Raw genomic sequence first — 16,604 nt, 5'->3', positions numbered from 1 at the left:
TTTTAATTGTCTATGACTTTTGAAATACAGATTTGAATAACTACTTTTCGCCATTATTTAAAAACCGGTAATACGATCGATCGGTAAAATATGAACCGTACTTTTTTGCTGTAGCGAATAAAGTATGGAATATATTTTATTCTGGCAACATTTTAGCCAATTTTTGACACGTTGCTTACATGTCATTTGACGTTTTGCTTTTACTTTGCCAGCGGAACAATTTTGCTCGTTCTATCTTGGTCTCAGTGTCCGTGATAAGTTTATCTGACTACATACCTGTTAAGTCTAAATAAGAGAATGTCTGGCAAAGCGAACAAGGCTTTTACAAAGGAGGAGGAGTTGCTGCTACAGGATTTCAGCAGAAACGTTTCAACTAAGTCTTCGGCACTTTTCTATGGAAATGCTTTCATCGTTTCCTCTATTCCCATATGTAAGTACTGCAAACAGTCCTCATAAGCCCAGAAAGTGATATGTTGTGACGTTTAAAACGATGTTTAATACATGATTTTGTGTTATTGCATTAGGTAACTGTTCTTTGGTTTATCTCTTCAGGGTTGTTCTGGCGGGTGCATGCCTTGGAGATGAGCTCGTCCCTAGCGTGGTTTGCGCTCGTGACGACAGTTAGCACCTGGTTGTTGGCTCTCGCGTACCGCAACACCAAGTTCCAGCTGAAGCACCGCGTCGCAGTGAGGAGAGAGGACGCCGTAGCGCGCGAGATGTCCAGGAAACTCGCCGACGACAAGAAGATGAGCAGGAAAGAGAAAGACGAAAGGTGTGTAATGGCTTCTAATTCATTTCTTAGTAGATATGATAAAATCCTTTCAAAGTAAGAGTTATAAATGTAATGGAATTGGAAAGTTTAAAATTGACATTGGTAGAAACTTACATCATGTTAGAACTATATTGACTGAATGAACCTTGTATTATTATACAAAACAATTTAAAGTACTTAGAAATCTTATGCTTTATTCCTCCCTATTCCTACAGGAATGGCATTGTAATATCATTTATCACATTATCAAATCAATCAAATTTTTTTGGAACTGTAATAGTTACTTGTGTGCCCATTCACTATCCCTATCCATAAATAAATAACTGTTTGTACTTTCAACTGTAGTTAATATTTTATGAATTTTATTTTCAGGATTTTGTGGAAGAAGAATGAAGTGGCTGACTACGAGGCCACCACATACTCCATCTTCTACAACAACGCTCTGTTCCTGACGATCGTGATCCTTAGCAGCTTCTACCTTCTGCGCTCATTCACACCCACTGTGTATCCTTTTCAAAAAATACTCATCAAGAGGTGAAAGTGTCCAAACTCAACTGTTGATGTTATCAATAAACAACTTTCAACTTGTAACTATATTTCGAATTTTGTCCAAATAGTAATGACAACTTCATTACAGCTAATTAGTAATTACCAGTAATGAAATAATTGTAGTTGCTTTATTTGGCAACAGTGTAACTTACAGCTGTTCATATCAAAATGTTTTATTACTTCATTAAGAAGAATTTGAAGAAGAAAGGAAGTAATCAATCCTTATAAATAAAATACTTTTACGTAATTTTAATTGCATGAATTTAAACTAGTTCAAATTTAATAATTATGTATTTACTTTACAGCTGAAATAATTTCCTTAATGAATATGATAATACAGAAACTACATTATCTCCCTGACGGCTGCCTCGGGACTCCTGGCGCTGCTGTCCACCGGCACCAAGTGAAGCCTGCCAAGTGACTGAGTGGTGTGTGCATGTGTTTATGAAGTCTGTTATGCTTCGTAATAAGAGAACATTCGATATAATTTGTTGTTAGACTAATTTTATAACATAATTTAATAAATAAAACAATATTTCACAACAGTCTTTAGTTTTATTTACAATCTTGCAGTAAGAATTTTTAAACTTACAATTATTATGGTCCTTATCTTACATCTAGATCAAGGTCGTAATCCTCATAGCTGTTCAAATGTTTAGGGTGGGTTCAGTTTAATGTTTAATCACACACAGCTTTCAATTCATTTCACTTTTCTGTAAAAAAATTCATCTGCTGCTGTATAAAGTATTATTTATTACTTAAGACAATAAAAATATTTTTATGGTGCACTAGTTAATTTCGCAAGACACATACCACTTTTCAAATCATAATAAAACATCGACAATGACTAGAAAGTAGATATTCAAGAAATACAAAAGTAATTTATTATACTAAGACGATTAGTTTGCGTAATTGACTTTATGCGGCAGCAGGGAACAATTATATTTTCGATACAGCGTAATGTCTTGTCTCTAAATTTGTCCGTTTCACACAATAAAATTGACGCGACGCGTTCGTCGTAGTCGCAGGCGCTAGCCGCTTGTGACGTGAGCGGTGGCGCCGTGTGCGCTGCCAAATCCCACTGTTCGCTGTGGAACGCTGGTTTGTCAGGGGCTCAGTACATCATGCCGACGTGCAGCGGCTCCGTGCGCTGGAAGTACACGTTGGGGTTGCTGCTGAAGGTGGGCTCCGCGCTCGCGTACACGCTGCCCTCCTCCGGCCGCACCAGCACGCCTGCGCACGCATTGCCCATGAGTATGCACCACACTTACTCTTCAATCGGATTATTTACATTGAGGAAACATAGTACTGTTATTTGTTCAGATAAAGTTACGAGTAGTAATTAGGTACATTAACACTGAGGGAAGGATATTAATCAAACTATTGGTGCATTTGGCTTTGCCAATATATATTTACCTGGTGGCAGCAGGTACTGAAAAGGTGGATAGTTGTAGTAGTGCATTAGAGGGTGCAGAGTGTAGTGCGGCGGAGAGCAAAGAGGGCGTGAGTGCAGGTGCGGTGAGCTCGCGAACATCGCTCTATACGGATCTGCGAACAGAACTGTTATTAAATCGAGGTGCTGGAAGCGCTAGTTCTCACTATTAGCGCATTTTAGATACTTAACTAACCGGCTGGCTGAGCGGGCGGCTCCTTGCGGTCTAGCGCGGGCGGCGGGGCCGGCGCGGGCGCCGCGGCCGTCACCATGCCGTACTTCACCGGCTTGAAGTGGAAGAACGACGGCGAGTAGCCCGAGCCGCCGGCGCCCAGCGAACTGAGTCCCTCGTCGCGGTCCGCGTCCCAGCGGCCCTCGCGGCCCAGCGCCGCCAGCCGCCGGCCCTTGGGCGCGAACATGAGCGCGAACACCACGGCGCACGTGGCCAGCAGCCCGGCCGCCACGCACGCGTCGCGGTGCCGCTCGGGCGCGCCCAGCGCCGCCGCCACCCAGCACACCCACACGGCGGCCGTGGCGCCGCCCGCGCCCGCGATGTGCGTCGCCTCGCGGTAGTTGTCGCGGATGCCGCGCGAGCGCAGCGCCACCCCGCACACCACCGCGATCAGGAACGCGGCGTAACACAGGGACAGCAGCAAGTCCGACAGGGCGGCGTCGCATCGACCTCCGCCTATCAGAACTCTCGGTGGGGAGCCTCCGAGCCATTGTGCGCCTATAGCCACTTGAATCATGACGGCGAAAAATAGAAGAAGACCCTGGTATGCCGCGGGGAGGTAGACTCCCCCGTTTAAACTCAGGAGAAAAACACATTTGACGAGAAGCGATGCGAAAACGATCACGTAAGATACGCCCGTCCCGAATCTTACGGCTCCGCATGTGAACACCGTCGGGGTCGTAGCGAATAATGCGGCAGTGGCGGCGCACGTGAACAGTCCGAATAGGAGACATTGGCCCAGGAGTAAATGACGATGGCTCGGAGCTTTCCGTCTTGCACCCCAAACGATGAAAGCCTCGAATCCTCCGAGTGTAGCCATCGTCACACAAGCGAGTGCCAAAATCGGCACAGCCCATGATTCTTGTCGAAGAGTCCCGGGCGTGGGCGGGGCCACTGTAATGAAAGTCGTATTAGATTGCTGCGGGGGCTGGGACGACGTCGAGGGCCGCGAGGGCGCCGGCGGCGGCGGGGTGGAAGACGTGCGCTCCGGTATCAGGTAGTACTCGGTGCTCATCTCGAGGCGGTGGGCCTCGGTGCGGGCCGGGCGGCGCGGAGGGGGCTCCGTTTCGGGTAACGCTTCGTCTTCCTCGACGGCCAAGTTTTGGTCTTCATAATCCTGTTCGTACGTCTCGTCGTACTCGGACTCGGCGTAGTGGTGTACTGACGGGGCGTTGCGCGGCGCGTACGCGGCGGGCACGCGCGGTGCGAGGCGGTCGCCGAAGCGCGCCGCGTGGGCGGTGGCAGCGGCCAGGGCGGCCACCGCGAGCAGCGCGCGCGCCGCTACCGCCGCCATCAGGCCGCGCGGGCCCTCAGCTGCCCGGGCCTCGCAGACACATCAGCGCCCGATTGCCTGGCTCTGAAAAAGAAAAAACAATTCGCGTCAAGAATGCGAAATTTTAGCTTCGGGTTGGGCTGAGACTCGCGACGTCTCGACTTGGAAACAAAGAATTCCCCAGTCAAACCGGTTTGGCGTTTACCTTGCACCTTCTAGGCATCCTAAGTTAACCGATTTGGTATTCTTTGTTGTTTTATTTAGGTACGTTTCTGAGGATAAAATAATCGAGAAATCGACGTAGGAACGGACAGGCCTGAGGCATGCTCTGCCCACTAGAGTTTGCAAAAGTGATGTCGATCAGTGAATGATATGGACCTTATTTTTAGTGCCCATAATAGTTTGTATTTAACCCTTCTAATATTATAAATTAGTATTAGGTAATTGGTATTACACTACTAAACGTTCCTTCCTACCGAAGAAGGCATTTGGATTTGCTATTCCATCAAGTTCATCTTTTTCTACTGAATGTTGATATTTAAACTGAAAAAGTAATTTCAAGAGCAATCGTATTCAGTAGTCAGTAGACTCAGTAGTGCGTTCACTGATCAAATAAAACTGTCGTAGTTAGTCTCGTGGGCGCATGCCACATTGCATCGTTGCATACCGAGATAACGAGATTCCCGCAGGCTAAAATAGATATGTAGTGTTTATTAAATGCGACGGGCGGCTCGGGTGTCGGTAGTGTTGCCCTGTCCCGATTTGCGCAAAATATTATGTCCCTATTTCGGGGGTTTAGAGGCGTTCCTAAGTTTTTTTTCACCCTGTCTGGAACGTTAACATGTTGCAACTTTGGAAAATTTTAATTAAGTATAACTACGATTGCAAATATTTTAGTAGAGCTTCGTAGAATTTACGTAGTTAGTCCTGTAGTACATTTAGTTTGGAATTATCAAAAGTTTTTCAGTTTGCGTTGAATTTACAGTTTGTATGTACCTATTAGAAATTAGATAGAGCGTGATTGTGATTATATTTATGTGTCCCTGTTTCAGAACTAAATGCCCTTAAACTGAGTCCCGATTTTAGCACGGGGTGTTAGGCTACACTAGGTGTCGGTGTCACGGGACGGGCCCCGGGCAACGAACGTATAATCCGTACCCGTCTCGCCCGGGACGCGTGAGTTACCTGCGCGGAGACACTCGATATAGCGACAATGACAGGGTCACGTTTCATATTATACGAACCGGTCATAGAACTATTTACTTTGGGATCGCTCCGCGATTAACTCGAGAAAACTTTACGTCCTCAATCAAGGTTTTATTAACAACCTTGGTGTAAGACTGCATGAGCCGCCATAGACATCTGAAAAAGCTCTATCGTTGGACGCACGCAATGGGTCAACCTGCCCAAGCATAGAGATATAATGTTTTTGGACAATGCGATTGATTAAAGCCTGCTATACCTAAAGTCTGTTCGCCGAGAGTTGATAAATATTATGAAATGTCTTGCAATAGCGGCTGTCGCTTAATTATCGCATTCTGTATGGCGGACGTCGTTTGTATGCCCAACATTGGGATACACTATAAGCCACTTGATAATAATGAAATACTTTTTATCCAACACATGGACGCCACGTGTTTGATCCGTATCCCCACGTATGCCCTAACCGGAATAATTCCCGTAAATTTAAAAGAGATAATAATGATAATCTACCAACTTTTTCATTATATCGACAAAAATAATTAGCGGGCCGCAATTTATAATGAGTTTAGAACCTCTGATATTTAATTTTTTTTATCAACTCTCGGCGAACAGACTTTATAATAATAGAATTGGGAACTGATTACATACAAATATCCAGATTTTTTTCGGTTTTCTTTTAAACACAAGAAGGTCAGTAGGTATCAGTAAAATTCCTGTAAATGCCTTTTTTATAGATGCTCGCATGTGGAGATATTTCTCTCGAGTTTGTAGCACTTTTTGTAACATCATTATTCACTTTCTTGCAATTGCAATAGATATACGAGTAGGCTATGTTCCTAAGTTTTTGCCTTGTAGAGAAAACGCTTCCAAGACATTTATTAAATTGACAGCGTTACTTAATAAGTAAACGAAGAAAGTTCAAATATTAGTAGGTATGAGAAAAAATTCTATGTACCTAATTAATTTATTGTTATTATGACAGGTAGTTTAAATCACAATTAAAATTCCTTCAATGAATGGCTATTACCTTTCTCTACAAAACAAAGAAACGAGATGCATAAGCAAAAGCAATGGCAAAATGGTTAGAATTCGCGTGCCTTTTCAGAACAAGAACAACTTATCTAACATCAGTTTGTTTTGTGTTTATAAACAAATAGTGCCCGGCTCGCTGCCTTCCGCGTGCTGTAACTGAAAGCATTAACGTCCAAGTAAAGCACTCAGGCTGAATAAGCTCCTATCGCACCCACATCATAACAAAATAAATCACCGCGGGGTGCAATCTGTCTTGGCGATATCTACAGCGATAGCTCCAATATAAATATGCATCTGCTCCGTATAAGGGAGCCTCTAATTCAGCGGCGAGATTACGTAGACAGGTTCACGGAACCGGATCGTGACTTTAAACTTATTATCCGAATCACAGTACTGCAAAGAACGTATTGTAGGCAGATTTGGTGCTAAAGTAACGGTGTGGACTTGAGCACCACGGGCGATCCGACAATCTCGCAGGCAACGATCTGCAACGGTACATGGTAATGCTATCTCGGATCGTTTCCCAAATCTCGTTGCGCCCGCGCCTGTTGCTGATCGGCTACGGCTCCCCTTTAATCTCGCGTTTGTTTGCGTTTCGATGATTCGAACCGCGCAGCACTAACTTGTTTGCCAAATGGTAATGTTGAAAAACAAACCTCAAGTTATGGTGAAGCTTCTTCTCTTTAAATGTGCTCGTCATCTACATAATATACTTAGGTATTCTCGTTACATATTAACTAATTCGAGCAAATAAAAGTAACACCGTAACTATATTAATATGCTTATTAGTAATCTATGTGTATCGTAAATGTCTGAAATATGATGCCCTAAAAATGATCCTTTCAGTTGATGAGAAAATATTAGTGGTTTGGTGCTATTGCTACTTTAGCTACCATATTCGGGTCGTTGGCTGTCTATTAGACTTCGTAATTTCCACAATATAGCCTAACATAGAGACAGCGCATTCGCCATCGTCCTTTACTCCTCCTTGTAAAACGTGTATTCTTCTGTCATTGCGATAGATTTAAAATAATGATGCATTTGAATTTTATAAGCCTGCTCTCGCTGAAACGTGACCGCGTACCTGGTCGGTAAAGTTTGTCTCAATTGTTAGGTCGTGGGTTCAAATCAAAGCGAGCGCAGCCATGTACAGCGAGATTAGATTTATGTGAAGTCTTTTGTAAGTTGTTGCTCGATCGGAGTGAAGGAAACTGTCGTGGGTGACTCTAGACTCTGGGTAATTCGATATTTAGCCCAGAAACCTATTTTAACTATTTGGTACATGCACCTAGGATATTTATGACTTTAAGCAGTAATTTATTATAAAGGCGTAACTTCCATGTAACAACAGATTTAGACAAGCTTTGGAGCTTTATTATCCTGAGTAAGCAGTCGGCTACTTACTCAAGATAATAAAAACCTCCTGAAAAGTAATAAGAATACTACTAAATATGTTTTTAATGCATTTATACATAATAATAATAAAATACATTAATAAAATTTATAAATTTTTCCTTCAATTATTTAAAACAGTTACTACAACTGCTACAACAACCAATTTTATTAGAGTAATTAAAGTCAATTACATATAATTATCTGTAATGTCTTGATGTGAATAATAATAAGCATATTATAATTTTGTGAACAACATACTCCAGTAAATCAGATTACATAAACTGCTTAGACGGTTACAAAACTGTAACTATTGGTATATACAGTGTGAGTCACGTTAAAGTGTACATATGAAAATAGATGAAACTAGACCTATTTTTATCGACAAAAAAGAGGTAATTTTTTTTTTGAGATTTTTTTTAATTTTTTATAGATTTTTTTTTCTCCCAATTACTTATTGTAAAGAAAACGTAATAACTTTTAAACTAAGCGGTATATCCGGATAAAATAAAAACAATAATAATGCTAAATAACAGGCTATAGTAAAAAAATACATAAAATACACAAAAAAGGCCAACAAATAATAAAAAATGATACTTTTTTTAAAAAAAATCTGCTTTTAAATTCGTGTTTTTTTGGTTATTTGATAAATTTCTCTAAAAAATGCCCCTATAACCGGTGGTTTTTATTACTTTGTATTATTCTCTATCGTATTACCTTCGTTAAACCAAAAATTGCATGTCTCTATCCCTATCACAACGTTTGCAATGATCGTTTGAACTAAGCCTCTCCGGGCGCGCCATTCAAAGCTTCGTTAACAACGAAACTGAAAATGGCTCTAGATTTGTAATTTTGATAAAGACAAGTTAGATTTCAAATAAAAACAAAAGATTTCGAAATAAAATAAGCATTTTAGTTAAAATTTTAATTGTCTCTACCTGTAGCGGAGAATAATGTTGTGGCAGGCCTTTGTTCAAACGATCATAGCAAATGTTGTGATAGGGATAGAGACATGCGATTTTTGGTTTTACGAAGGTAATACGATAGAGAATAATACAAAGTAATAAAAACTACCTGTTATAGGGGCATTTTTTTGGAGAAATTTATCAAATAACAAAAAAAACACGAATTTAAAAGCAGATTTTTTTCAAAAAGTACCATTTTTTATTATTTGTTGGCATTTTTTGTGTATTTTATGTGTTTTTTTAGTATTGCCTGTTATTTAGCATTATTACTGTTTTTATTTTATCAGGATATACCGCTTAGTTTAAAAGTTATTACGTTTTTTTTACAATAAGTAATTGGAAGAAAAAAAATTCTATAAAAAATTAAAAAAAAATCTCAAAAAAAATTTGACCTCTTTTTTGTCGATAAAAATAGGTCTAGTTTAATCTATTTTCATATGTACACTTTAACGTGACTCACACTGTATATTATGTAGGTAACAATGACAGAAAATAATTATACACACGTACTAGTACGTAACGTTAGTGTGATACCAAAAATATAACAATGAGCGTCAAACAAAGGAGACAGAATCCCTGGCGCTCTGGCGGTGCAGCTAATAAGCGCCCTTATTGAAATTCAGGTGCTGTAGAAGGCACCGCGGCCGCGATCAGATCGTGCGCACTCTTTGACGGTGATTCCGAGGAAAGCGGCGCGCATAATGCATAAGAATAACGTTAATGTTTTAAACTCATGAGACATAATAGTGTGCGGCGACAAATGCACTCTCAAAGGTGACAAAGACGAATGGAAAGTCAAAGTTTTCCTCTAACAGCGTATCATAGACAATTATTATTGTGACTTAGGGAAACAGAGCGTTGTTCGTGTGCGGCCGCGCGCGTAAAAGTAACAGCACGAATACTCCAGGAGAAACTCGGCTGAACTGATTGCGAGCCTCGCTCGTCTGCATCAGCCGGGCGCGGTGCCACGTCACATTCCTACGTCGCAAACAATTATTTAACGCGCCTTCACTATCAGGTGGTCGGTTTCACGCGACTGTTCCAAGTCCAACCAATCTGCTGGGGGCGGTCACTCGCCGGTGCCTTACAAACAGTACGAAATGGAGTTATCGAACCGAAAACAACAATTATGCAATTGAAACAAGCAACAAATATTGCCCGCATAAGGCTCTACAATGTTCTCATTGTTTCCATTATAACATTTTATAGCACTGCCTACAACGTCTTGCGCCATGTCTGTCTTATTATTAAACTTATTCTAAGTTACTGAGCAGCGGACTACTTGCCTACATACATAATCAAATTTATGCGGGCTCGCTCTGTGTTAATGTTCTGGTATAACCACCGAAGATATGATATTTCTTGGTAGTGGCCACAGGATAATAATGATAGCATTTTGAGTAGGTAGTTCATATTTACTTACTTTTAATAAAGCCAACACGATACATGCCATTGAAATTGAAAATGTTGTAGTGAAAGTTTTGTTCACCAATTTAATTGAACTCTTTTCTATTGCTCACCGTCCGAGGTTCGTGACAGCTTGGAATCAATTTGCGCTTAGTTTGCGATTATGTGTGATTAAAAATAATTATCACAATAAGAACTTATGAGTTGCGTTGGCAGTAAGACTTGTCTTTAAAACATGAGATGCTACAGAAAATGCAGGAGAAGAAATCATAAGTAAATACATTTATAGATGCTAATTGAGTGAGTGTGATGACCTCTAGAAATGCTATTCACAAAGGTTCTTCTACTCGAATCTATGCATAAAGATACACTTATCCAGTGGTTACGAAACAGACCGTGAATGTGGCGGCAGACGAGGCATGCCCGCGTAGAATTGTTTCACTTATTGTTTTTATATCAAAACAATACATTGACATTATGATACTTTAGGAGTTAACTTTCAAGTAGGTCTTAGTCTGTAGGTAGTAGTCTTTGTAGTCGTTATGTGTTTAACACTATTCATCAATGGTGAATCCATTCTATTATTATAATAACCGATCTGTTATTTAATTACATTATTATAATCAGGCAATGGATTATCTTGCCTTTGAATCCATTACACGGGTTGGTACTCTAAATCTTTCAAGTGCTGGCGAGTATTTGTTAATTTACGCGAATCGTGACATTGTTACGTTCGCTAATTACATAGGTATCATGATCAGTTTTTACACGATATTTAGGAATAGAGCGATGCCGCATTTCTACACGCAGTTAAACTAAACTTTTCAAGGCATGCACCTAGAGTAGAAACGAGTTGCTCTGCTGAAATAAATCTTGGAAAACTAAAAATATGTTGTAAAGTTTTAACAATTTTTATTTACATAGATTGCTATCTATTCATAAATATAGCTCGATATGGTGTCTGAGTCTTTCAGTGTGCGTTTTATTACTATACTAATTTCTAAGCAGACATACGAAAGTATTTGATCTCTTTCACTGTTGGCTGCGTCAATACTACATGCTGTACATACCTACGTAGTGATTTAATTATTCAGATTGATGAAAGAAAGATAGTCATATATAAAAATTGAACTTGAAACTAAAAGATTAATTTTAATTTGATTTATTTATTTGCACAGCCAACAAGACAAACACGCAAGGAAATAACTCATTAGAACTAAATATAGGTAGGCTAGGTACTTAGTGTGTTAATTAAAGGCTGCAAAGGCATGAAAACAAACAAACATATATAGTAATTAGCAATATTAGTAACTTTAACAGCCATTTTGAAAGTTGTATATTTCTCAAATTAGTCCATACGCTTTATTGTTTGGGTGTTTCCCATAATAAAAGTATATGGGCAAGAAATATGAGCATTTTGTATTTTTTAATAAATTATTCCAGGATGGATAAAGTTTCATAGTAATAATGATGCCTATAGTAAGTATTATAAATAATTAATACGCTGTACATAAACAAAAGAAGCGAACTAAATGCAATGTTACGGTCAGATTCATGTTTCACCAAAAAATGTGTATTGTACAATAACAATACACATTTCAACCAATTTATTAACGATCTCAATATCTCTCAAAAAAGTTATTTTACGATTCGCGTGTAAAATGTTTGCGTAAGTTAATATTCATCGTTTTTACTCGGAAGTTCTTAGAACTGCTGGAGGCTAAAAGCATTTTATGGATTTAATCACCCGACCACTTCCAACATTGTTGAAATAAACGAACCTCAAACTGGATAACGGCAGTTGAACTAATTCATAACTATTGCAAATCCGCGACACCGTATTAAATATTTATTGGCAATACATCATCCATGTTTAAATATTTGTATTGTTTTCAATTTTATTATTCCGTTTAAATTTCAGTCATTGCTGGAGTGGTAATTTGCTTTAAATTACAATGATTTACGGGGAAGGTGTTATTTTTGTTATTACGGACAGACGCACGCGTCCGCGAGGGGCGCCTGCTGCGCCCGCGCCGCGTCGTAAAACTCTTGATTTATTGGCAGGCTATTGCGGCAAATGCACCATTTCAGATTGCATTGTCGTTGGTTTGCATCTGATGGCGATTTTACAGACTCGGAGAATATTGAAGGCATTTATATGTTGTAGATGGAAATGATTTGAAATAGTTTTTTGATAGGTAGTTACTTAAATGTAGCTTTATAACATTCTCTACATTTATTTCAGGATATAAAACAATAACACTGTATTTACTTATAATATGACTTACAAACAAAACAAAATGAAAAAAAGATCCGCATCTTTTTCTCTTTAAATATTCCGTTAGCTCTGAAATGTAGAGCATTTGTTTGTTACCGTTGTTTACTTAATTATTTTATGACTTTTTTATGGTAAAGATAAGGATATTTATTTAAATAAACATGTGTGAAAATGGTGACTGCATTATACAAGATTTTACATAAAAACAAATAGCAAACGCGTCGCGCTTTCCAGTTGGCATACACAAACACAATTTATCAACGTTTGCGCGGCGCCTGCACAATATTTTCAGTTGTCAAGATTATCGATTCATGGGCGGGATCACTGTTTTCCTATTTAGGTTACTGGGCGTTTGAAGACATTATTTGTAATTTGTGTTTTTGCATTATTTTCTCAATATCACTCGAGTGTATGTAAATGAGGTTGATATTAAATATAACAAAAAATAGGCTGCTCTGCTCTGTTGCACATCAGATAGAGTAGCTGCTGAAAGAAACAATGTGACAGATTTTGTGTTGATAACGTTTAAAGAAAAGTCTCGATTTTGAGCTTTCAGTCACTAATAGCTTGTAACTAGATATCTTAGATACAATAATACAACAAGGCAGCCAGAAAGTGGCGCTCTTCGCATTGGTAGGTATGTGGTTTAAAACGTCTTTGATGGAATAATTTGTAACAGGTTGATGTGATTCGATGTGAATGGTAGATGTAACAAAAACCTTTTTCGGATATGCTCTATAAAGCCTTAAAAAGCGTACTCTTTATAAATCTCACCACACGATTTAAGTATTACCAGTACTAAAGCTACATTAGTTAAGCTTTCTGTTGTGTGGTACTCGAAGCGTGTAAAACCCGTCCCTTGCATATGATCACGCACGGGACACGGAACTTCCAGAGTCCAGACTGAATATTTTATCTTGACAGATTTTTAACATACGAGTATGGTATCTAACGGTAAATTAATAACCGCGGTCGCTCATTTACTTCAGGTTTGCTGTTATTTAAATATTAAAAAATTCTAGTACATAAGATATGCATAAAAATTACACGTTGGTGCAGATTTACATCCTTAATTACATCGATTACTTATATTTGAATAATCAGTACCCATTAGCAGGATGTCAAGAAAGAAATTGGAGTTACCTGCACGGCATAATAATTCTTCATCACATCTACTGAAACAATCATAATGATTTGCAGGACAACGGCCTCTTTATTATTTATCTTTTACCAATCTACTTTTTGACTCAGCTACGAGTATTATCTCATCGCCTCTTAGAGCATCATCACAAATTCATATTGGCTATGTGAATCACAAAAACTTATAAAACTAAATAAGACCTAATATCTTTTTATAGGTTAAAAAATGATATATTCTATAGATACAGAACAATTCACGGTAAAACTCATCGAGGCAATTAAAAATCGATACAAAACTCATAAAAAAGAATGAGATGAGCAAAAAAATGCGCGTTGATGTCTTTTGTATGAGGTGTGTGGAAGCAATTTTTAAAGTTAGTAACATTACCAATTATGTAATTCTTTACAGTTATTTATTTCGTTTTAATATTATAGTTTACTTGTGTTTCGCTTTTAATTAAAACAGTTATAATTCAGAAATGTAAAGTATTTTTTATCTCAATTGGATTTTTATATGGAATGGAAACGACGCGACGTAATCAATGCACGTTTGCCGATAAAAAGTAAATTCATTAAGTTTCACAAACTTTTATTTTTCTCTTGCTCAGCTGGAAGCTATATCCATACAAAGGGCTTTTAATGAGAACGTTGTCAGTGGTTGGGCGGCCACTTCGTATAATTTCGTAATTATTTTTTGCTCCCTATATTCGATTATGCTATCTAGAAAAGACACGTTATTTTAATTACCATGGATTCTCTGTAGGTACGGACCTGAAGTAGATATTTCTAAAGACCAATTGCATCTAGAACGTCGAAGATGGTTGTACACTTTTGATTTAGTTTCTGACGATGAGTACTCACATGTAGGTAGGCATACTCAGAAAAGCTAGAAATAAGAGCGACCTAAGAGTACTGACTCTTAGGTCGACTCTAACACACTGGTGTTACGTGACGTAATTTGTTAAATGTAACTTATATTGAAACGAAATATGTGTAGGGTAATACACCTACATAAAATTAAATTATTTTAATTTCAAATACATATAATGAATATTTATTTAAAAATATAATGAACTTTGCGTATATTTAATTTCACTTTTGTTGTTTGATATTAATATTAATTTATTTATATAAATTTATTAATGTTTGACATTTGATTTTTTGCGCTAATTTTGTTTTACTGTTTAGTAGTGTGGTTTAAGTACATAATTAATGATTAGGCAATGTCACGTTTTGTAATGTTTTCATGACAGACTGTAATAATAATTATACAAATTAATATACTACTTATTTAATTATTTATAAACAAATACATAATGTATTGTTCGCATTTTTTAATATTACTTGCTAGGTATGTTGTATGTCTTTCAGTCTATTTTAATAACACAATGTGGTGTAGTAAACAAAGTTAAACATCTTACATGTGGATTTTTCCTTGAACATGTTTGTAGATCCTCAATTTCTCAACATTGTGGTGGAAATGTAATCTAAGATTACCGTATCTGAAGGGCAGTACCTCTAGCATGAACAACTTTCGTCTTCGAATCGTTTGCGTATTTGACAAAACTCGATACTCGACCTTCGAATTAAACGATAACGTGACAATTTTGATGCTCAAAATAAGTTCCGTGCATCCATTTCTCATACTAAGTTCACTTTACGACACGTTCACAAGGGTGCAGTTGTAGTTTTCGTACTAAATCTTTTGATGGCGATTCGAATACGCATACGATTTGAACTCGAAAGTTTTTCATGCTAGCCGTACGGTTCGTATAAGATTAGCTTTTATCAAACGAACTTCGAAATTATAATACGTAATATGATTACAAGTATGTACCTATCTATATTATGAGTGAGCATATTCTTTTGTTGACTAATACTAATCCATGTCCTTCATTTGGGTGCTGCTAATAAGACCATATGATATTCACTGGCAGATGACACCCGATGCGAATTTCCACTATTGCACAGGCACTATGACTAAACGGAGAATTCAAATCTCTTAGGCATTGTAAGACAAAACGGTTAAGGGCGACTTATGTAAATGAAACCTAAGCCGGGCTACCTGTGATACGCCGCGCAGCGACGGCGATTATTTCCCTGCTTAATGGCTCAACATCCTTCGCTGTCTTGAATACATTAATGCTCATTATAATTCAGAAAGGATGCTGTTTATGGTTTACAGAAAAATAAACCTACAGGAAAGTTTTAGTTCTCAGGCCCTTTTTGCTGCAGCTTTTCTAAATGGCCGCTGAAAAAGTTTAATAAAACAGGTTTGGTAAATCTATAAAATGATTGTATATAATTATTTTGATACTCTATCTCACTCGTTATGCTCCAAAAATAATTAAAAACTTATTCAGATTTAGATATTAGCATTTTTGTTTGTCAGTATGGTTGATGGGTAATTTTCACTACTCTATTTCGCTAATAGTTTGATATGCTCGCGTAACTCTATTCTATTACAATAACTGTAACTACATGATGTGTAACAAAATGTAGAATAGTTCAATTAAAAAGTACCAATCTATTTAATGATGACTAAACATGCTGTGATGAATTTAAACTGAAATTGAATCTCGCGAAATTTCGGGTTTCATAGACAAAAAGATAGGTAAATCTTTTAATTTATTTTCGAATGTTTAATTCATGCTTTAAATTGGTATGTGATGTAAATTACTTTTATCTTCGGAACATTAACGGTTCCCGATGTTATGCGTGATAGTCTTCTCCAGTAACAAACTGCGAAGTCTATTAGTACGGAGCTGGTATATGCTAGTTACCATAAGTAATTTGGTTTCCACTGACCAATGAATTTGTAATGATAACGGCTCTCTGTGACCCCTGCCTTGCAATGCAATCTCGAGTTACCTCGTATCTTTTTTGATTAGATACAACCAAGCATGATTTACGGTGGTCAATGATGAGT

The 16,604-nt window shown here is 38.2% G+C and overlaps 3 protein-coding genes across 3 annotated transcripts in view; 2 read left to right on the top strand and 1 right to left on the bottom strand.

Moving 5' to 3' along the window:
- Positions 1-184: 184 nt before the first annotated feature.
- On the top strand, positions 185-1,866 carry LOC135075192 (translocon-associated protein subunit gamma). The gene is made up of 4 exons (XM_063969556.1): positions 185-430; positions 553-772; positions 1,145-1,276; positions 1,662-1,866. The coding sequence occupies exons 1-4, from the start codon at positions 298-300 to the stop codon at positions 1,726-1,728; spliced, it is 552 nt and encodes a 183-aa protein (XP_063825626.1). The 5' UTR covers positions 185-297; the 3' UTR covers positions 1,729-1,866.
- Positions 1,857-4,170, bottom strand: LOC135075190 (uncharacterized). The gene is made up of 3 exons (XM_063969555.1): positions 2,950-4,170; positions 2,738-2,869; positions 1,857-2,554 (listed from the first exon to the last, which is right to left on the bottom strand). Exons 1-3 carry the CDS (start codon positions 3,998-4,000, stop codon positions 2,436-2,438), a joined length of 1,302 nt encoding a protein of 433 aa, XP_063825625.1. The 5' UTR covers positions 4,001-4,170; the 3' UTR covers positions 1,857-2,435.
- A 2,710-nt stretch (positions 4,171-6,880) lies between these two features.
- Positions 6,881-16,604, top strand: part of LOC135075189 (ragulator complex protein LAMTOR4 homolog) — a 32,255-nt gene continuing 22,531 nt past the window's right edge. The window contains exon 1 of the mRNA XM_063969554.1: positions 6,881-6,885. The gene's annotated coding sequence lies outside the window, so the exon portion shown is untranslated. The remainder of the gene's footprint in view (positions 6,886-16,604) is intronic.

This window comes from Ostrinia nubilalis, chromosome 10 (assembly GCF_963855985.1).
Source record: "Ostrinia nubilalis chromosome 10, ilOstNubi1.1, whole genome shotgun sequence".
In the NCBI taxonomy this organism is placed as follows: Eukaryota; Metazoa; Arthropoda; class Insecta; order Lepidoptera; family Crambidae; genus Ostrinia; species Ostrinia nubilalis.
The sequence above is the reverse complement of the archived record's forward strand: the minus strand, read 5'-3'. Positions and strand labels throughout refer to the sequence as shown.